Source organism: Rhinoderma darwinii, chromosome 1 (assembly GCF_050947455.1).
Source record: "Rhinoderma darwinii isolate aRhiDar2 chromosome 1, aRhiDar2.hap1, whole genome shotgun sequence".
Taxonomy (NCBI): domain Eukaryota; kingdom Metazoa; phylum Chordata; class Amphibia; order Anura; family Rhinodermatidae; genus Rhinoderma; species Rhinoderma darwinii.
The window spans coordinates 421,493,397-421,515,248 of NC_134687.1; the positions used below are offsets into that span (position 1 = coordinate 421,493,397).

General features: G+C 41.7%; 1 protein-coding gene across 1 annotated transcript in view; it reads right to left on the reverse strand.

The window, feature by feature from the left end:
* Positions 1-21,852, reverse strand: part of POLE (DNA polymerase epsilon, catalytic subunit) — an 88,392-nt gene that overhangs the window by 48,289 nt on the left and 18,251 nt on the right. The window contains exons 14-24 of the mRNA XM_075829430.1: positions 19,169-19,282; positions 18,854-19,066; positions 18,516-18,623; positions 18,302-18,430; positions 18,112-18,214; positions 7,940-8,086; positions 7,703-7,848; positions 6,747-6,895; positions 5,645-5,737; positions 5,076-5,220; positions 1,640-1,797 (exon numbers count right to left, since the gene is read on the reverse strand). Coding sequence (XP_075685545.1) covers positions 1,640-1,797; positions 5,076-5,220; positions 5,645-5,737; positions 6,747-6,895; positions 7,703-7,848; positions 7,940-8,086; positions 18,112-18,214; positions 18,302-18,430; positions 18,516-18,623; positions 18,854-19,066; positions 19,169-19,282 — 1,505 coding nt within the window. The remainder of the gene's footprint in view (positions 1-1,639; positions 1,798-5,075; positions 5,221-5,644; positions 5,738-6,746; positions 6,896-7,702; positions 7,849-7,939; positions 8,087-18,111; positions 18,215-18,301; positions 18,431-18,515; positions 18,624-18,853; positions 19,067-19,168; positions 19,283-21,852) is intronic.

The window sequence follows — 21,852 nt, forward strand, 5'->3', positions numbered from 1 at the left end:
TATCTTGATTGTGTCCCCCTCGATGGCATGGTGGAAAGTCAGACAATGTCACAACAGCCTTTATAAACCGCCAAGGAGGAGCGCAATCCATAGCCTTCTTATGGAAGTGTAACCAATCACGACTTGGGCGGAGACCCATGAACAGCAGCTCTGAGTGGTTCACATCAGGGAGACCAGCAATAGAGCATACAGATTGAGTCACGACCTTCCCTTTCCAGGAAACTGTTCCCTATATCCAATGTTCTTCAAGAGAATCATAACGTGTTCGGGTCAGCCTCAGCTTGACCGAATAGTCACACAGCAGAACGTGAAGGTGACCGTTTTGTTCCTGCTCAGGAACGACAAACCGTGGACTCTAGATGCCCTCTCCATACCTTAGAGTTTTCACCATACTAATGTGTTTATGCCAGTCCCTGTGATCTCAAAGGTCTTACAGAAGATCAGACGGGAACAAGTCTCGATGATTGCCATCTGCCCCTACTGGCCAAAGCCTGGTTTTCTCCATTGATGACCATAAGCAAGAGGGTCTTCTGTAGACTACCCCTGATTCTGCACATGGCAAAACAGGAGGGCTCCTTTTTAAATCATTTTAGGTTATCCGAAGTAGTCATTTATACCCTTCTACATTCCAGAGATAGAAGAAGAAACAAAAGGATTAAGGATCAAGATTACTTTTGTCAGGTGGTGCAAAAACTAGCAGGTCTCTTGAGAACATCCTTTTATCAGGGACATCCTAGAGCCTTAAAGAGGCTCTGTCACCAGATTTTGCAACCCCTATCTGCTATTGCAGCAGATAGGCGCTGCAATGTAGATTACAGTAACGTTTTTATTTTTAAAAAACGAGCATTTTTGGCCAATTTATGACCATTTTTGTATTTATGCAAATGAGGCTTGCAAAAGTACAACTGGGCGTGTTGAAAAGTAAAAGTACAACTGGGCGTGTATTATGTGCGTACATCGGGGCGTGTTTACTACTTTTACTAGCTGGGCTTTCTGACGAGAAGTATCATCCACTTCTCTTCAGAACGCCCAGCTTCTGGCAGTGCAGACACAGCGTGTTCGAGAGATCAGGTTTTGACGTCACTTCCCCAGGTCCTGCATCGTGTCAGACGAGCGAGGACACATCGGCACCAGAGGCTACAGATGATTCTGCAGCAGCATCGGCGTTTGCAGGTAAATCGATGTAGCTACTTACCTGCTAACGCTGATGCTGCTGCAGAATCAACTGTAGCCTCTGGTGCCGATACGATGCAGGACCTGTGAGTGACGTCACATATCTGCACTGCCAGAAGCTGGGCGTTCTGAAGAGAAGTGGATGATACTTCTCGTCAGAAAGCCCAGCTAGTAAAAGTAGTAAACACGCCCCGATGTACGCACATAATACACGCCCAGTTGTACTTTTGCAAGCCTCATTTGCATAAATACAAAAATGGCCATAACTTGGCAAAAAATGCTCGTTTTTTTCAAAATAAAAACGTTACTGTAATCTACATTGCAGCGCCTATCTGCTGCAATAGCAGATAGGGGTTGCAAAATCTGGTGACAGAGCCTCTTTAAAGCCGTCCCCCCCTAAATACATCAATTATTTCAAAATTCCTGTGAAAAGATAACTTAACAAATAGAATGGTCAAGGTCTAACCTTTTCTTCAACTTCTTCCCCTCTTCCTTAGATGCTGGAAGGATCATAGCAAGATATGGCCCATCCACTTCAAAGAAGATACTATTTTCAGAGCGGGTAACGTATGTAAGTGTTGATGGGTCAACAAGCTCTTGGTACTGATGGTTTGTAAAGCCTTCCTGGAGAATTGCAACACAATAAATCAATCAACTGGATATTCTCTTATGTACTCTACCTGTTATACACTTGTACAGAAAGAATTAGTACGAGTACCTCGCAGGAAAGCTCTGCATTCTTCTATGCATCTGAATGGTCTATCTAAGCAATTTAGTACTCATGTAGTCTATTATATTAGGAGGTGTGTACCTGTGTTTTACCATATTCTGTACCTTAAAGTGTAACTAAACGTTCAAGCTTCTGACATGTCATAGTGACATGTCAGAAGTTTTGATTGATGGGGGTCTGAATACGGAGACCCCCACCAATCACTAAAACTAAGCGACAGAAGCGCTTGTGTGAGCGCGGAGCAGCTTAGTTTCTGTTCGGCTTTTTCCGGAATGCCGAAGTAGCGGTGTACGGGCTCAGACTTTCTATTGAGCCTGTACACCGCTACATTGATTTCTGGAAAAAGCCAAACAGAAAAGTAGCGATTGGTGGGGGTCTTCGTGCTCGGATCCCCACCAATCAAAACTTCTGACATGTCACTAGAACAGTTTGTTGAACGTTTAGTTACCGGTTAATAGTGTGACAGTAGATTTACAAACCAGCTAGACTTCCATACTGTCTTTAATGGAATACCATGACTATCCTATTTGAGACATGTAACTTAAAAATATATATATATTTTTTTTCAGTCACCCAAAGCCCACTGCAGAGGTCTAGTGTAGGGATGCTTATGCATCGAAACTTCGATATTGTTTTGATGCTGTGCACACTCAAACGGTTCAATACCGTTATTTAATGTATTTCGATACTAAGCCGTGCGTCCACACAGCTTAGCTTTGTATCACATGAATGTATGAGAGCGGGGCTGTGGCTGTGTACTACAGCCATTGCCACGCTCCCGATTCCTGACAAGTGCGCGCCGTCAGCATGAGGTGATACGACCAGCACTGCACTAATGAGCGACGACAGAACATGGCGGGCGCACTGCAAAACACCATGTTCGGTCTTCAGAGCCTGAACCGCCGCTCATTAGTGCAGCGCCGGCCACATCACCTCATGCTGACCGTGCACGCACTTGTTGTCAGGAGCGGAGCAATGGCTGTATTACATAGCCGCAGCCCGGCTCGAACTGCGGAGATGAGAAACCTCTCATCTCCACCGCTATTCCCTTGAACGCTGCGATCAAAGCTGACCACAGCGTTCATGGGGAAAATGAGAAGGGGGGATGCCCCTTGGACAGGGAATCCCTGTGACGCACATGCCCATATATGGGCAGGCAGCACAGGGTCCATTGAAGGACCCCAGAGCTGTCTTACCATATTTCCTGTCGTTAGGGCATACTTAACTGCCTGTATACTATCCGTACACAGGCTAATGTACTAGAATATACATATGCGCCAGTACATTAAAGTTTAAAAATACAAAAGTAAAAACAAAGTAATGTTAAATAAAAAGAATACACATACACATTTTTTACAATAAACATTCAAATAAGTCTTAATACATAAAATATACACATTTTCGGTATTGGCGCGGCCGTAGTAACCCGCACAACAATTTTTTTTGCGTCATTAATGATGTGTATGCTATAAAAAAAAACAACCTTTCACTTATTAATGTAAGGCACGAGGTGTGATGAATTTAACCTCCATGTGCCTCACATTAATAGTAATTAACACCATCATGTACCTAACACATTAACCCAGTGCTGTCAATTATGACTGACACACGATGGCGTTAATTACTATTAACCCCTTAATGACCGGGCCATTTTGCACGTTAATGACCAAGGATTATTTTTTGTTTTTCCACGGTCGCATTCCAAGAGTCGTAACTCTTTTTTTATTCCGTCGACATAGCCGTATAAGGGCTTGTTTTTTCCGGGACGAGTTGTATTTTGTAATTGTACCATTTTTAGATGCTTATAACATATTGATTAACTTTTATTAACTTTATTTTAGGAGAGAATTGAAAATAAGCAGCTATTCCAGCATTAATTTTCACGTTATAAATTTACGCCGTTTACTATGCAGCGTAAATAACATGTTAACTTTATTCTATGGGTCGGCACGATTACAGGGATACCAAATGTGTAAAGGTTTTATATGTTTTTTATACGTTTGCACAATAAAAACCCTTTTAGAAAAAAATTACTTGTTTTTGCATCGCCGCGTTCTAAGAGGCGTAATTTTTTTATTTTTCCGTCGATGTGGCCGTACGTGGGATTGATTTTTGCGGGACAATGTGTAGTTTTCATTAGTACTATTTTGGGGTACATAGGACTTATAGATGAACTTTTATTTTATTTTTTATGGGGGGAATGGGAGAAAAGAGAGAATTTTGCCGTTGTTTTTTGCGTTTTCTTTGGACGCCGTTCATCCGGCGGTTTAATTAATGTGTTCATTTTATTGGTCAAGTTGTTACGATCGCGGGGATACCATATATGTGTATGTGTGATTTGTTTTGACCGTTTTATTAAATAAAACCACTTTTTGGGGCAAAAAAGTAGTTTTATTTGACTTTGACTGTAATTTTTTTTATTTTTTTTTTCACAAACTTTATTTAACGGTTTTACTTTTTTTTTTTTAGTCCCACCAGGGGACTTCACTATGCGATATGCCGATCGCATATATAATGCTTTGGTATACTTCGTATACCAAAGCATTATTGCCTGTCAGTGTAAAACTGACAGGCAACCTGTTAGGTCATGCCTCTGGCATCGCCTAACAGGCAGATGCTGAAGACAGACCTGGGGGTCTTTGTTAGACCCCCGGCTGTCATGGAAACCCGACGGCGACCCGCGATTTGTTTGCGGGGGCGCCGATCGGGAGACAGAGGGAGTTCCCCCCTCTGTCAAACACATTAAATGCCGCTGTCACTGTTGACAGCGGCATTTAATGGGTTAAACTGCCGGAATCGGCGCGTGCTTCGATTCCGGCAGTTGCAGCAGGAGCCAGGCTGTGTATAACAGCCGTGCTCCTGCCGCTGATCGCGTGGATAAACTGTCAGTACCCGCGCGATCACAGGACGGATATATCCGTCCTCCTGCGCGAACTAGCAGCTGCTGAGGACGGATATATCCGTCCTTCGGCGTTAAGGGGTTAATGTGAGGCACATCAGAAAATGGAAGAACTTTTTTTTTATTACTGTTGGCAAAGTATCGTTTTGGTATCGAAAATCACAATACTACACAAAGTATCGGTATCGAAGTCCAAATTCTGGTATCGTGACATCCCTAGTCTAGTGTGAACAATTAACACATCACTGTTCCATAGAAACCATAATCTCCTACCTTCACCAAGATATTGAGCATTGCACCTGGATAGGATATGGTTACTTTAGGTTTTTTTGCATTATTGGATTTGATTACGAAGTTCTCAGGGAAACTATTTGGGAGAACACACCATATTCCATCTGTGTCTAATTCCAGAGGCCTCCTGGGGAAAAAAAAAAAGAAGATTTTATACCATACATAAAAAAAAAAAAAAAACTTACCCTTGAAAGTGATGAGGCTGATTGATACACTTGGATTTTAAGTTACCTCCTGGCATTAAACTTAAAATCCATTTACACTGGCCCATTTTGACAGCTCGTTGAGCGGTGCTCGTTTGCTCCTTTCACAAGGAACTATGTATGGGGGGACGAGCGCTCGTCATAAAATAATGACTAAAAACACACAGATATGATATAGCCATGACAATAAGATTTTACCAGTTCAATAACCTCTTCAATATTAACTTGTCTTACGGTTTTCAATCACGCTAAACAACCAAATATGTGTGCAAAATTAAAGTATTTATTTCAGATTTGCACAAGAGCATGGCGGAGGTAGGGGCAGATTAACACGTTGCCATTACTCACCCTATCTGTTCAATCAGCTCCCGTGCCTGAGTGATAATGTTGGCTCCTGTATAACAGACAATTCCAGCCATCTCCATTGAATACCAGCGAGCTCTGGGAGCAAAATAAAGAAATACAATTGTTCTACAACACAAATAACAAACAGGACACAAAGCAAACGCAGTCACTATTTCTCCATGTATAGGGAATAAATTAGAAGTCCCCTTTAACTGCAGGTTTTTCATACAGATTTTGGGCCTATTTCAGAAGGCTATAATAAGACTGCATTATAGGATCCATAATACAGCCAAAACCCAATGCGGTTCTATTCAATTGAATTTAAGATAATCACAGAACCCTACGGTTATCGCATAGGGCCTGGGTGTTGCGGCCATAATACAACAAAGAAATAGGGGTTGTAATAGGCCATCTGAATTAGGTCTTAGAGTCAAGATTAAGTGGGAAAAAAAAGTGACCGTGTACAAAATTATGGATGCATATGTTGGCTGACTGGACAACAAGTTAGTCTTTTCAATTTATTGTACATATATTTGGCAAACATTCTAAATGTAAAAAAATGCATTAATACTCAATTGGAACAGCATATTCTACAACCTTCTCCCTTCCCCTTTTCCCTTCCCTTGGTTGATCTCGATGGACATATATGTCTTTTTTCAACCGTACTAACTACGTAACCTAGGTTCAGCCGGTGGTATGTGTACAGCTAAAGGACAGGGTCATGTCTTGGCATGTGTACCCCCTGAAGTACTTTTAATAGGTGCAGCGTGTATGCACTTAGTCTCGGGTTTCTTTGATGGCATTTCTTTCGGTAGGGTGTACTTGGCTTAGAAACATCGAGGTACATTGTTCTAAAACATACAGTTCCACTGTTACTCAAGCAATTTTCCTTACACCCTTTTGAGGGATTTCATGGCCGGCAACAGAAAAACAAGAGCTGTCATTTTTACAGTAAAGTTAGCGAACTGATTGAGGCAACTCAAAGGCTGAGAATTATAAAATACTTTGCACCCTCATTCCTACACCTTTTTAGCGGCTTCCCATTAAATAGAACAATTGTTTGACAAGAGGAGAACTTTCTTTTTTATGTTAATTTTGGACATACCCCTTACGCATTACATATCCATAGAAGGAGTTCAGGATGCACTTGTGAGCTAGCTGCAGGGATTCATACAAAATCTCCATGTTCTTGCATCTCTTAAGCTCAGCAGCATCTCCACTTTCACAAGCTGCAGTCAATTTTTTCTTCCAAACCTGGGACAGATTAGAAACAGGTTCCATTAAAGCTAGACAAATACATAATAGATTTAGAACACAGTAACATGGCGTTCAAATCACAGAAGAAAAAAAAAAAGGAGGGGCAACTAAACATGCAAAGGGGCGAAAAAAAATATAGAATTAAATCAATAATGAATCCTTCTAATAAGTTCTTGCATAGAAAAAAAACTTTGCTACCGATCATGGGCAAAAGAGAAGAGTATTCATCTAATAATTGTCATTTACATGTTACAGCTTTTAGTCATCTTTGGTTTATGTGAACTTTAATTTGTGAACTGCGGTAGTATTTATTGTTTTATTATATAAATGCTATTTCTCTGATCTTTTTTGCTTTTATAGTTGCCCCTCTTTTCTTCCGTGGTTTAAGCTTAACGTGCTATAAATTCAGATTTTTTTGCAGATCGTTCAAACCCAGGTTGCTTACCTTGTTTTCCAACCAACATACCTTTTATTCTACATAACAGATTTATGTTAATAAACAGCAATGATAATGATTCTTTTTTGTTCAGTTTCTCTACTCCTGCATAGTACATTGTAATACATTGTACTAGGCAACGGTTGTGTCTGAAATCTTTTGAAGCAGTCAGTAGTAGTCTCATTGACAATCCAACTGCTCACATCCTTTTACTGGTGTGCAGCTACAACAAGATAGCCTTTAGCTTTTATGCTATGCACAATATGTAGTCTCATCCCTATATAGCAGTATTTAAAAAAATAAATAGCTTTGACAAGATATTAAACACCAATTTGTCAATTTTTGACTGGCAAGAAATCAATTCATACCTTGTGCATCCCTTTGAAATCATATCTACGATCTCTGAAAGCTCGAACAGTATCTACATAGAAAGAATTCTCCCGCTGGCATATGGTAGTAACACGGTCTTCCAGCCTGGTGACATGAATCTTCTTGTAAGCTTTTCTGCAATAATCTGGGGTAGGGAAGTTGTGGACAGTCCATTTTTAACTCTTATTTCTGAAGGGTCACTATATAAAGATAAACAGGTATTAAGCTTCACCCACCTGCCAGTCGCTTCTTTTCATACTTGGCCTGCTCCTCCCGTGTCAGTTCATGAAATGCTCTTGGGCGCTGTCCAGGGAAGAGTGAGGGAAATTTCTCAGATTCTAGCTGTTGCTGTATACGATGATACTCACTGCGGCTGGCTGGCACTGCACACAAAAGGAACAAATGCATTTCATTAAAACAATTTTAAAAGGGGTTATCCGGTGAAACAAAATTGACGGTCTTTCCTCAGTAAAGGCCATCAATATCTGATCGATGGGTGTACGACACTTGCCACCCCCTCTGATCTGCAGTTTGGAGAAGTCCCGGTGCTAGTGCGAGCGCTGCTTCCCCTTCATCTCTTTCACATCTCAGAACTCATGCGTTTGCCCAATTCTAGAACTATACTGACCTATGGGATGGGGTCCACTCTAGCAGGGTATGTTACGGAGTAATTATTTGTATAAATCTTTTGACTGTCTCATGGCCGTATTTACACTACGTCTTAAGACATGTTTTGGCCATGAACCTTTCAAACCCTATATGCAGATCTTACCTCTAAAGTTGGCATTCTAAGCTTTGATACTGACCCCTTTTCCTATCCACCAAGGAACAAGGCAGGGGTGTCCTCTATCTCTTGCGCTATTTGCGTTGTGGATTGAACAGCTAGCTAACCCGCTTCGTAAAAACCATAATGTTTGAGGAATAGTTAGTTGTACAGAAACATAAAAGCACATTCCTTGAAGACAACGTTTTATTGTTCATCAGTTCCCCCACTCCCTTCCCTCCCTAATATTTTCCAGGTATTTGCTATCTTCTGGCCTCCAGGTAAACGGCAATAAACCTGAAGCACCAAAAAATCCCCACCTCAAGTTACTTGCATACATACTCTATAGATGCAGCTTACAGGATCAATTGCCCACCGTTGATAAAGAGGCTACTTGAGACTATTCACCTATGGAATTCACATCAGAAGTCTTGGCTGGGCAGAATATATGCCATAAAGCTTAAATAATTGTAACCCCCATATTTTGTATCTCTTTCCTATGCTTTCTATTGCAATCCCTAGATGATATCTAGCAATGTTAGGGTATGTGCACACACAAAATCAAAAAACGGCTGAAAATACAGAGCTGTTTAAGGGATTTTAAGAAGTTTTTTTTATTTAAAAACGCGTTTTTCACTGCATTTTTTACTATAGAGTCAATGTAAAACAGCTCCAAAAAAAGTCTCTAGAAGTAACATGCACTTCTTTTTGGTTGGCCGTTTTTTAAAACTGCCGTGTAAAAAAAAAAACTGCCCGTCGGAGCAGAACACCATTTTTCCCCTTGAAATTCTGCTTCCGATTTTCCAGCAGTTTTTCGTGGCGTAAATGCCCCGAAATACGCCCGAAAACACTACGTGTGCACATACCCTTACAGTCACAACTACTTCGATTTATTTTGCAAGGCAAGCAAAAGGAGAAACCTCAATCTACCCTATTTGCCCCCAGGCCTTCTGGTGGCTTGGGATTACCACATCTCCTTAAACACTTATACAGCCTAGCTGCGTTAACTTTGTGCTACTCATTCGCTTCCACAATAGGTCTCTAGGGAGGTCACAGCTGCTCCAGGTTCTAATTTTAAAATGCTTCTTTTGTCCAACACCACTTCTCAACCTATCATTTTATGCTATTAGCTTTTTCACTCTCTGGCACAATGGGACGCCTATCGAAACACCACCTTCGCTCTCCTCATACCTCCTCTTGCTTCACTTTTGAATAACCCGGACCTACCTGTGGTGGACAAATAAGTCTTAGACAAAATCCCCAGTTTGTAGATCGCACAGTCAGTCATCAAATGACGGGCTTACGTCTTCTTGATACACTTTGCCACCACCCCCTCCGAATCCCTCAGATTTCAACAAATCCAACCCTTTCAGCATTCTTTAAAACAAAAACTCATGGAATCCTAGTTTCCAAGTCACCTCTAAGTTCTAGTAGACCAGGAAGATTAGGTAATATATCCACATTATTATTTTTTTTTTGAAAGCCTGAGCCGTGCTTTCTATCACCCAAGTGCATAAAAAGTGCAGAGGTGCCACACAAAAAGTGCACAAGGATGCGGTCTATTGTAGCCCTTCTCTTAAAAGAGAGAGGCCCCGCATAACCATTCCCCAACCCTCCAAACCATAGGCCTAGAGGATCAATCATCCCCCCCCCCCCTCGCCGAAGCTTAGGGAGACCCAAACACACTCCTAGGCTTCTATCTGGGCCGCCACCCGTGTCCACCTAGGAGCCTGCGTCAAGGTCGCATCTCCTCTCCGAAGAAGGGAGGCCGGGTTGCAGGGTAAAAAACGAAACCAGATGGCAACACATTTTCCCACTAGACCTCAGGAGGGTGCCAAAGGGGCACCGCATCCCAAAATCCTTGTGACAAAATGTGACAAACACACAGTGAAAAAACGAAATTAAATAAGTGGATGTGCGCTGTGATACAGCCTGGACATCCGCCAGGTATAAAAAAAAAAACCTCATCTCCCAGCCGGGAGAATAAAGGTGTGTGCTCATATAGTTTGAAAGAGAGTGCGTGCAAATGTGCCTTTACATACAAAGGGAGGACCCTTATAGTTGGTGGGCATGTATTTAAATTGAGAGATTTGGTTTGCTTACCGGTCGGGGGGGCTTCCACTTTCATTTTAAATACTAGTCTTGCTGACTTCTAGAATCTAATTGTGAGCTGGGTGCAACGTGCTGCAGCCGTTGGCTCTAAGCTCCTCATACTCTGCACTGTGCTGATTGCAAGTCAGCAATGGACCTTGTTTTTAGGTATATGTAGTTTGTCTGTGTTGCAAAACTTAATAAATACTTTATTTTCTATTCTGATAGTTGGGAAACAGTGCTTTCTTGCCGGTAGGCAAACCAAATCTGCAAATGTGCCTTCACTCAGTGGGATCCCTCCCACAGGGAGTTAGGGCACCCCAGGGTCAGCAGCCCTGGGGCACAAAGCAACTCGGGCTTCCAAACTACCCGACCTCCTGACCTCGATCCGGCGGTTGCCTGGTCACCTACAAATGGTACCTTTAAACCAAGTGCGTACACCAGAGCGATGACCGTTGTGGTTCCCTGCCCTCACCTCGGCGTTCTGTCATCCCTCTACGATGGCCCATCAACCACCGGCAGAGATGATTACTAACCTCAGCTTGAGCAGGTACTACACTTGATCATAGCCAAAAGGCCGAGAAGTGATAATATATCCACATTATACAACACATTTGTTTCCCCTCAGGATAAACTTTCTTATATGAGACTATGGGAGGAGGATCTAGGGGACTCAGTCTTAGAGACTGGCAACTAAATCTATTGCTAACCACTCTACTAACACAGCCTTGACAGAATCCAACTACAAGCTGCTTATGCGATAGTATTTAACAATTCAGTAATTAGCACGGATGTTCCATTCATTGTTTCAGGGGTTGTTTTAAAAGGTACACCATTTCTGGATACGCTTTTATTATTATTATTATTTGCAGTCTGAGACACATTTTTCTCTGTAAATTCACTTGGGAAGCATTCCTGAACAAACTCATCCCAGATATCCCTAAACACATACAAATGCGAATATCATTTATGTTTCTAGCTGCTAGAATTGCAATATCTGGGGCAAGAAAGACCTCCACGATTAATCTAGATCGAGTGAAATTTAAATTGTCCAGGATTATGGTTAACGAGAAACTTTCTAGCATTCTTCAAAATAAAGGGTAACTAAAAACTGTTAAAAAACTTGACATGTCATAGTGAAATGTCAAAAGTTGTGATCGGTGGGGGTGCGAACACAGATGCCCACCAATCGATAAAACAAATAGTCAGAAGTGCTCAGGTGAAAGTCTATGAGTTCGTACACCGCTGGCTTGGCTTTCCGATCAGAAATGAAGTGACAAAGCGCTCACTCGAGCGCTTCTGCAGCTTAGTTTTGGTCAAGATCAAAACTTCTGACATGTCACTATAACTTGGTCAAAAATGACAGTTTTTCAAAATAAAAAACACTGTACATTACAGCGCCGATCAGATTATGTAAGAAAAAGGGCACTTATAATCTGGTGACAGAGCCTCTAACTTTATTACATCTTGGGAGATTTCCCCTTATGCTTGAAATACAAAAAAGGGCAGATTGATGGGAGAATTTTCCACTCTTCTTTACCTTCATCTTTTTCCCCCTTTAGCCCTCCATTTTTTTATTTTATGAGTTTACAAATCTCTTTGATTCCAAAGTTCTTACAAGAAAGCTCTGAAATCTAATGTGATAATCTGCTGAAATTCAAGTCTCTAATGGCCAGTTTATTTGAGTCGGTTACATCTCCTGCCTGCAAACGCCAATAATTGCTTCAGTTAAAGAAGGCAATAAAAATCTAAAAACTTAATCATTATTAACAGAAGATCTTCTTGGCAGTTACAAAAGAAGAAATAATTTAGTAATTTCATTACTTACAGAGTTAAACATCTGTGTTAGTATATTATATAGTTAATACGTTAAGTGCATAGAACATTTGGCTATTCCAACCGTTGTAATTCTATGTATAATTCCAACTATTTTTACATATTACAGAGAACAAATCACAAAAAGCACTGGACTAGAGCCTTGTTGCTTCTCATTTTATTCATGGAATTTTATTTAGCACTAAAAGGCTTCACTTATGTCGGTGTGAATTTTATGCAGAAACAGAAAAGGAAAGTTTTTCCTGTGCTCCTCAGATGCGATCAAATCCCCCTTTTCAGCATACAACATACGGCATTTATATGAACGGTTCAAAAGAAAACAAGAATTTACAATAAGGTTCCCTGATTAAAGCTCACTAATAAGAAATCCCTAAAAAACTTATTATTTCTATGAAAACGGTCTTGCGAAGCACAGTCCAAATATATGGAGATTGGATACAAATTGTAGTGTACTGTACGGTTTCTTTAACCCCTTAACGACACCCAGCGCAATAGTACGTTGATGTCGTTAAGGACTTAATGCAACACAACGTACAGATACGTTGTGTTGCGGATGCGGGCTCAGACGCTACTGGAGCTGATTAACCCCTTAGATGCGGCACTCAAAAGAGAGCGCTGTATCTATGGTGTTACCTAGCAGATCGGAACCCCGCAATGCCAATTGTGGGGTTCCGATGGCTGTCCTGGCAGACCGGAGGCCTAACAATGGCTTCCTGTCTGGCAAGTATGGAAGCCTGCTAGGTCCTGCCCGAAGGCGGGGCCTAAACGGCTTCTGGCCGCAGAAGAAAGATGGCGCAGGCTCAGAAGCTGAGCCTGCGACATCAGCCGCCGGTGTCAGCTTTATGTTACAGCTGACATCCTGCTATAATGGCAGGGAACGGAGCTAGCTCCGAGCCCTGCCATTAACCCCTTAGATGTCGTGATCAAAAGCGATAGCATCTTAGTGGTTTGTAGCGAACGGCATCGACACAAAGTAATCGTGAAGTGGACGATCCAAACTTTGGCAACCGGAGGCATAACAATTGCCTCGGGTCAGCCACGTACGATACCCCGCCCAGAGACAGGACCTATTACTCTTGCTGTCAGTGAATGACTGAGAAATCTAATGCATTGCACTACGTGGATAGTGCAATGTATTAGAGTAAAGATCGGAGGTGCAGGCCCTCAAGTCCCCTAGTGGGACAAAAAAAAAAATATACTATAAAAAAAAAAAAAAAAAAAGTGTAAAAAAAGTTTCAACTTAATTAAAACAAACACTGCCTTTTTTCCTATAATAAGCCTTTTATTACAGGAGAAAAATGAAGACTTAAAAAAAAAAAAAGTACACATAGTTGGTATCGCAGCGTCCATAACGACCCAAACTGCAAAACAATGTTATTTGTCCCGCATGATGAACGCAAAAAAAAAAGCCAGAATCGCTATTTTATTTTTATTTTTTTTCTAATCACCACCCCTTCCAAAACATGGAACAATAAATCATCAGGAAGTCGCACGTACCCCAAACCAGTACCAATAAAAACCACAAAAACCACAAAAAAACCACAAAAACACAGCTTTTTTTCACTGAAAAAAAATATATATATATATATATATATATATATATATATATATATATATATAAAAAAAAAAAAGTTATGGCCCTCATAATATGGGGACACGAAAAAGAAATAAAATTATTTAAAAAAAAAAAAAAATGATTTTATTGTGCAAACTCAGCAAAACTTACAAAAACCTACACACATTTGGTATAACCGTAATGGTATCGACCCGCAGAGTAAAGTAAAATTGTGAACGCCGTAAAAAAACAAAAAAACAACATTGTCAGAATTGCTGCTTTTTGGTCACCTTGCTTGCCAAAAAAAATGGAATAAAAAGTGATCAAAAATCGCGTGTACCCCAAAATGGTACCAATGAAAACTACAGATTGTCTCGCAACAAATAAGCCCTCACAAAGTTCTGGCTCTCAGAATACGACAACACAAAATGTGCAGATCTTTCCAAAAGCGGATAAGATCAGGCACCATTAATCAGTGAGAAACTGGCCACACATCTACAAATTCTTATTTACCGCATTATTATACCCTCATGTACTCCACACAGCTTATATATGCCCCCATATTATAAACAAACACCAGTAAAACCCCAAGCAGAACTATTACGAAGCTAAATCTGCGCTCCAAAAGCCAGCCGCTCCTTCCCTTCTGAACCCTACAATGTGCCCAAACAGCCGTTTACGTCCACAACTATGGCATCGCCATACCCGGGAGAACCCGCTTAATTTTATGAGGTATTTGTCTTCGATGGCACAAACTGGGCACAACATACTGTGCACTAAAATTGCAATTTTTACTTTGTACCATCTGCTGCACATTAATTTCCAATGAAAAAACACATGTGGGGTCAAAATGCTCCCTACACCCCTTAAGATGCCTTAACAGGTGTAGTTTCCAAAATGGGGGTCATTACCTGTGTGTTTGTTTTACTATTTGACCTCAGAGCGCTGCAATTGTGGACCAATGGCGTGAAAAAATCACCAAAATAGGCCTCAAATGCGCATGGTGCTCTTCACTTCTGAGCCCGGTCATATGTCCAGGCAAATGATAAATGCCTTGAGGGGTGTAGTTTCTAAAATGGGGTCACTTCATGGGGGCTACCACTGTACTCTGGTACCTCAGGTTTTGCAAATGCAACATAGCGCCCAAAAACCAGGTCAGCAAAACCTGAATGCCAAATAGCGCTCCTGCCTTGCGTCCAAACAGCAGTTTATGACCACATGTGGAGCTTTGCCGTAATCGGGAGAAATGGCTTTTCAAATTTTGGGCGGCTTTTTCTCCTTTATGCCTTGTAAAAATTGAAAATTTCCACGTTGTGTCAGAACAAAACGTAATTTCAATTTCACAGCATAATTCCACTAAATTCAGCAAAAAGCCTGTGGGGTTAAAATGCTCACTATACCCCTTGATAAATTCCTTCAGGGGTGTGGTTTCCTAACTGGGGTCAATCTTGGGGGGTTTCCACTGATTTGGTCCGGCAGGGCTTTTGCAAATGCGACATGGCAGCCAAAAACCATTCCAGCAAAATCTGCATGCCAAGTACCACTCCTGCCTTTCTGAGCCCTGCCGTGTATCCAAAAAGCAGTTTATGACATGTGGGATATTGCAGTACTCGGAAGAAATTGCTTTACAAATGTTGGGCGGCATTTTCATGACCTAATTCTACTAAATTTCACAAAAAAAACTGTAGGGCCTAAATGTTCACTATACCCTTCGATAAACTCCTTCAGGAGTGTAGTTTCCCAAATGGGGTCACTTTTGGGTGGTTTTTCACCGATTTGGTCCCGCAGGGGCATTGCAAATGTTACATGGCATCTGAAAGCCATTCCAGCAAAACTTGAGCGGCAAAAGCCAAATGGCGCTTCTTCCCTTCTGAGCCCTGCCGTGGGGCCAAACAGCAGTTTATAAACCACATGGTGTATTGCTGTAAAATCGGGAGAAATTGTTTTTAAACGTTTGGGGCTTGTTCTTTATGCCTTGTAAATATTGAAGATGTCTACATTTTATTGGGAAAAATTTAGATTTTCATTTTTACATCCGAATTCCACTAAATTCAGCAAAAAACCTGTTGGGTTAAAATGCTCACTATACCCCTTGATAAATTCCTTGAGGGGTGTAGTTTGCCAAATGGTGTCTTTTGAAAGGGGGGTTCAACTGTTTTGGCACCACAAGACCTCTTCAAACCAGACATGGTGCCTAAAATATATTCTAATAAAATGGAGGCCCCAAAATGCACTAGGTGCCCCTTTGCTTCTGAGGCCTGTGCTTCAGTCCATTAGCACACTAGGGCCACATGTGGGATATTTCTAAAAACTGCAGAATCTGGGCAATAAATATGGAGTTGCATTTCTCAGGTTTGTAACATAGGGTTTACCAATGTGCCAAAACAGTGGAAATCCCCCAAAAGTGACTCAGTTTGTAAAAAGGAAATTATCTAGGGGTATAGTGAGCATTTTGACCCTACAGGTTTATTGCAGATACTATTGAAAGTAGGCCGTGAAAATGAAAGTCTACATTCTTTCAAGGAAAATGTAGGTCTGGGTAAATTTCTTCTAATTTCCACAAGGACTAAAGGAGAAAAAGCACAGCAACATTTGTAAAGCAATTTCTCCCGACTAAAACAATACCCCACATGTGGTCATAAACAGCTGTTTGGACACACAGAAGGGGTTAGCCTTCTTTGATGATGATACGACTACGTCTTGTGACCGGCCCTGCTGTACTCTACGAACAAGCAGTATCAGTAGTACAGTGATTACATAGAGTACAGCAGGGTCGGTCACATGTCTGTGTGCATGGCTATTTTTCTCTGATCTCTCCACCTGCTCCCCCTCCCCTTTACATAGACTTCAATGGGTAGCGTTTGTGTCTTTTTGCTCCTGCTCCCCCGCCTTATATGTGTCTCTGCTCACCACCCACTTCTATAGGCAGGCTGTGAAGAAACACCTTTCCCCGCAGTCCGTCTCCTCTGTAACTAGAGATGGCTTTTGCTTGCCTTTGGGGGTGGGGCAAAAGATTGAAAATAAAGGAAGACAATTGGACCCTTGGTAACTGGTGTGTACAAATCTATATATTTGTGTTAAAGGTTGAAAATAAAGAACTCCATAAGATCAAGAGAAGCTACTACACTGAATGTACAGCACAGTAGTATGCAGCCGTTCCATCCAAAACGTAAAGAGGATCATAGATTAGTAAAATCGAATCCAATTAAAGCCCCACACGCACACAAACGTATTTTTGCAGCCGCAATTCACCCGCAATGGGCCCATGCACACGACCGTGGTTTCCACGGTCCGTGCATTGCCCAGGAGCCTGGATCGCAAAAAGAACGGACGTGTCTTATTAAGGCTGCATCTTGCGGTCCAGGCTCGTTGAAATTAATGCACACAGCCCGTGATTTGCGGACGGCCGCAGGTGACACTCCCGCGGCAGTCTGAGCTGCAAGTCACGGGCCGTGCACATCACTACGGTCGTGTGCACGAGGCCTAAGGCTTCGTTCACATCTGCGCCAGGGTCCCGTTCCAACATTCCGTCTGAGTTTTCCATCGGAACTGTACACCGACTGAAACGGAAACCGGAGGTTTCCGTTTCCATCACCATTGATTTCAGTGGTGACGGATGCAGTGACAATGGTTTCCGTTCGTCTACGTTGTGCAAGCGTTCCGTCGTTTTGAACATTGAAATTAATGGTGATTGACGCAGATGGAAACCATAGGTTTCCGTTTCAGTCAGGGCTCTGTTCTGACGGAAAGCTCAGACCTAACATAGCAGACACAGATGTGAATGAAGGCTACGGGCAGCATTTACATGGAGTTTGCATGTTCAGCTAAATGGCCTATGAAAATCGGCCCTAGTGTGTATGTTTGTTCTTCTTAGAGATATCGGTATTTTTCTTTTTCGTTGCATCTGCCATTCTCGTCAAAGTGACAAGAAAGAAGTTTAGCCAAAACGATTTACTCTAAAATTTCTCAGCACGTCAGTTTTACCATCAGTTGCTGAGAAGCCAAATCAAAAGTGACATCCAATTTGGCTTATTGTTGTCACTTTGGCCACCTCAAATAGATCTGGAAGTAAAATAGACCTAATTACCAATGTTTGACTACTGCTCTAACTTGTAACTAAATTATATCATATTTTCGGTGACGTAAAGCCCAAAACCACTTACTGAGCTCTCCCCTCCATTGCCAAGTCATCTTGCGCTGGCAAGTGGCTCCTGGCTTGTTGAAGTCACAGGCTGCACAAGTCACTTCATCAACCATCGCGGAAGGCTATGGGGAACAAGAAAGGTAGGGGTGGGTGTCTTATAAACAAAATAGTTTACAATTTTAAAAAAACCATTAGGACTTTTTACTTACTTGCAAACGATTTGTAAGAATGATATTGGGATACATGGCACCCACATCCAGATGGTAAATGAGTGGACACTCAATTCTATTTGGCACTTCTTTCAGAGAATTCAACTTCCTTTTAATCTCATCACAGACCTAAGAAGGACAAAGGTTAAACTGCTTTTTCAAATCTGGTAATATAAACAAAATGCGTGTGACATTTTGTAGAGGAAATATGCACCTCTTGGAAGTTGGTGACTTGCTCTAACGGGACTTTCTCCTCCTCTTCTATAGCATGACGTAGTGTCATTTCAACACGCTGCAGAAGGAAGTCAAAGGCAGCAGGGTTCTGAAAGGTAGGATACAAATTGGATTTTTGCCCATCATCTCCGCACAATGATCAGCTTGGCACACTTGCAAGACGAACAATTCAAGAACTGATTTGAAGGACAAACTTAATTGTGTAAGCATAACAAAATGTTATCTTATCAGTTACATTATGTATGTTCGATTATACTCTGGAATGATGTTCCCACGTAATACAGAATACATTCGTAACATCTAATATTAGAAACTCACCATTTTAAAGCGGCAAGGGATGTCACTACGGAAGACACCAGACTCCAAAGCTTCGACATGGCCACCCACATATGTCTCAGAGTCCAGCACATGGCCATCATTAGTTAGCTTATTGAACACGGTTTCTTGCTTGTTAGGAAAGATTATATTTGCATGGTAAGCCTGGACCATCAGCAATGCCTCACAAAGAGTTCCAGAGCCTTTCCTCAATACCTAAGTGCCAAAATATCAGCAGCATTAATCAGGAGTAAAATAAAATGCAACAATACAGCAAGACAATATTAAGTAGTACAGTACACAATGTAAATATTTTACCTCGTCTGGCTCCATAGGGATTATGGTGCAGAGAGCAAAGATAAATGGATGAACATACTTCATGTACATGTAATAAGTTGCAACAGCATCAGATACAGAGTATGTGGCCAGCACCTACAAAGTAAACACAACATAAAACGAGAATGGATTAATAACAGAAGGCTTTTTAACCATGTGCAGTTATATGATCAGACCACGGTCTCAAAATAGCAGTTTCACCAAGCCCCTATTCAGCTCTACTAAACATTTATAAAAAAGGTGGGACGTGATCGTATCCTTAAACTACAATCGTATTTCACCTCTAAACACCCATATAAAACTGTATGCTAAATGAGTTAAAGCAATGTATTTTTTTATTAAAAGGCTTTATATTCAAACTTTTGTTGTACAAAACACGTACAACATACCAATGAAGACATTCAGAAATGCATTAGTACAGTGAATAAGAATCAATCCAAAGCAGATAAATTGAATATACAGGACATAGAACACCATCAGTTAAGGCCTAACTGAGATACCTAACATTCACTCACAATCATCCTAGTGCTCGGACCTTCCCACCCCCCCAACTACTGTTATTCAATAAGTAACAATTAGACCGCCGTTTCCAGAGTCTCCAACCAAGCAATGCAATTCTACACGAGTGCCAAAACCCTAAGTGCGGTGTCTAGCCGGACAGGAAGCTTAGGATTCCTGGGGAGTAGGTCTGGCAGGCCCCGAGGATGGCGCAGACCCCAGCAATGGCACAGACTAAAGAGAACCCCCTGGCTGAAAGCCTGCGCTAATAGACTGCCCAGGGCAAAGCCTGAACTGAATCTACTGGAGAATGCCAGAACCCACACCCTCAGCAACCAGCACAGCAGTCGCTAAGGTAGAGAGAGGCACAGGAAACCATAGACCAAATTGGTGAGGGGGGGGGGGGGGGGTTAGCAGATATGTTTAGGACTATGGTTTTCCTTTAAGTAGTTGTTTTGTTTGTATAGAATTCCAAAACTGCACTCAGTTCTCTGAAACTTGAGAAACAGACTCTTATTTCTGCAGGCCAAACCCCCTGAAAGGTGCGATTGAGGATTTGGGCTTTCGAACCTCTGATTCTAGCATCTGTGGAGACAATCATCCTGGGTGACGGATGCCACTCTAGCCCTCTCTAAATACTTCTTTGGTGCAACCGCCAGCAAAGGGACCATGTGACAGATTTATAGGAGTAATTTTTGATTCTAGGTAGTGTAGATTTTTGTTCCAGCGTGGAAGAATTAGACACAGAAGGGGTCTTGAGTGAGTCGGATTCCATGGAACCGTTGGGATGCAAGCGGTCATGGTACCCAACACAGATATAGTTACACTTGCTGTACAGGTTATCCTTTTTGAAAGACAAAATCTTTCCAGTATATCGTGTCTTTTTCCTGGAAAGACATATGTTTGAGGGTCCAGAAGGATTCCCAGAGAGATTTTGTGTTTTGTCGGAGCGAGGGCAGATTTTTGTCTATTGCAGATTCATCCCAAACGCTCTAAAAGACGACGATACACATTCTGTTAAGATGGACCGACAGAAGGGAGAAATTGCAATGATCAGTAGGATGTCCAGGTACAAGACAATGTTTATTTCCGGTTAAAGGAGGAAAGCTATTACCTCAGTTATTAATTTGGTAAACGTTTGCAAATGAAATCTCAAAAGGGAAGTGCTTTGAACTGAAAATAAAGAAGATTCTGGTTTATGACTAAGGCAAATCTAAGTTTTGTTTTTTTTAAATAATTTGCGTGATTGCGTGACATGCTAATACACATCTTGTAAATCGATATTTTGCATTAAGAGGTGCTGTGGAACAGATGGATTCCATCATGTTCGTGCCTTTCCCACCGTTAGGCTAGCTCTATTTACCAGTCTTCCCTTTTCCCCTGAAACTTTTTTTGGGGTCTGAGGTGTATGAAAGGAATCCGCCCTCTAGAAGAGTTTTCTTTTCTGAAATTTCTTCCAGAATTTTCTCTAGTGCTAGTCCAAATACAGAATTTCCCTCAAATGGGATGCTGCAGAGCTTGGATTTGGAAACGTCTCCTGATCTATATTTTAGGCTCTTCTAGCGGAGTTTGTTAATGCAGCTGACTTGGCTGCTACCCGGACTGATTCAGAAGATGCATCTGCCATAAACCCTGTCACCATCTTTAATAGGGAAATTAAAGATAGTATGTCGTTTTTCCCTCCACATGGCTTTCTAGTTGGTCAATGCAAATGCACATAGATTTAGTCACACACGAAGAATTAGTTTCAGTAAGGCTGCTGAAATCTCCCATGACCTTTTTAGAAGGCTTTCGGCCTTCCTATACATGATATCCTTGAGTTGTGAGGAATACTCAAAGAGGACCTGTCACCAGGTCCTACAAAGTGAGTTAGCAGTCTCACCTAATAGCCGTTGTGTCTAAGAGTCAAGTGGTGTCACTGGGCCAGGGGTTGCGACGGTCTCCTCAGACTCCGAGCATAAGGCCCATTTTGTCTCAGGCATATTGAAGACCAACAACACTGAGTGAGAAAGAATAAGGATAGTGTATTACCCTTAAATAGTAGACCTTCGATACAGGGCGACCACACGGATGCCGGCCCAAGAGCACAACTTCCTATTCCACCCTAAGGCCTCATGCACACATAGTATTCTGGTCAGTATTTTGAGTGAGTATTTGGAAGGCAAAAC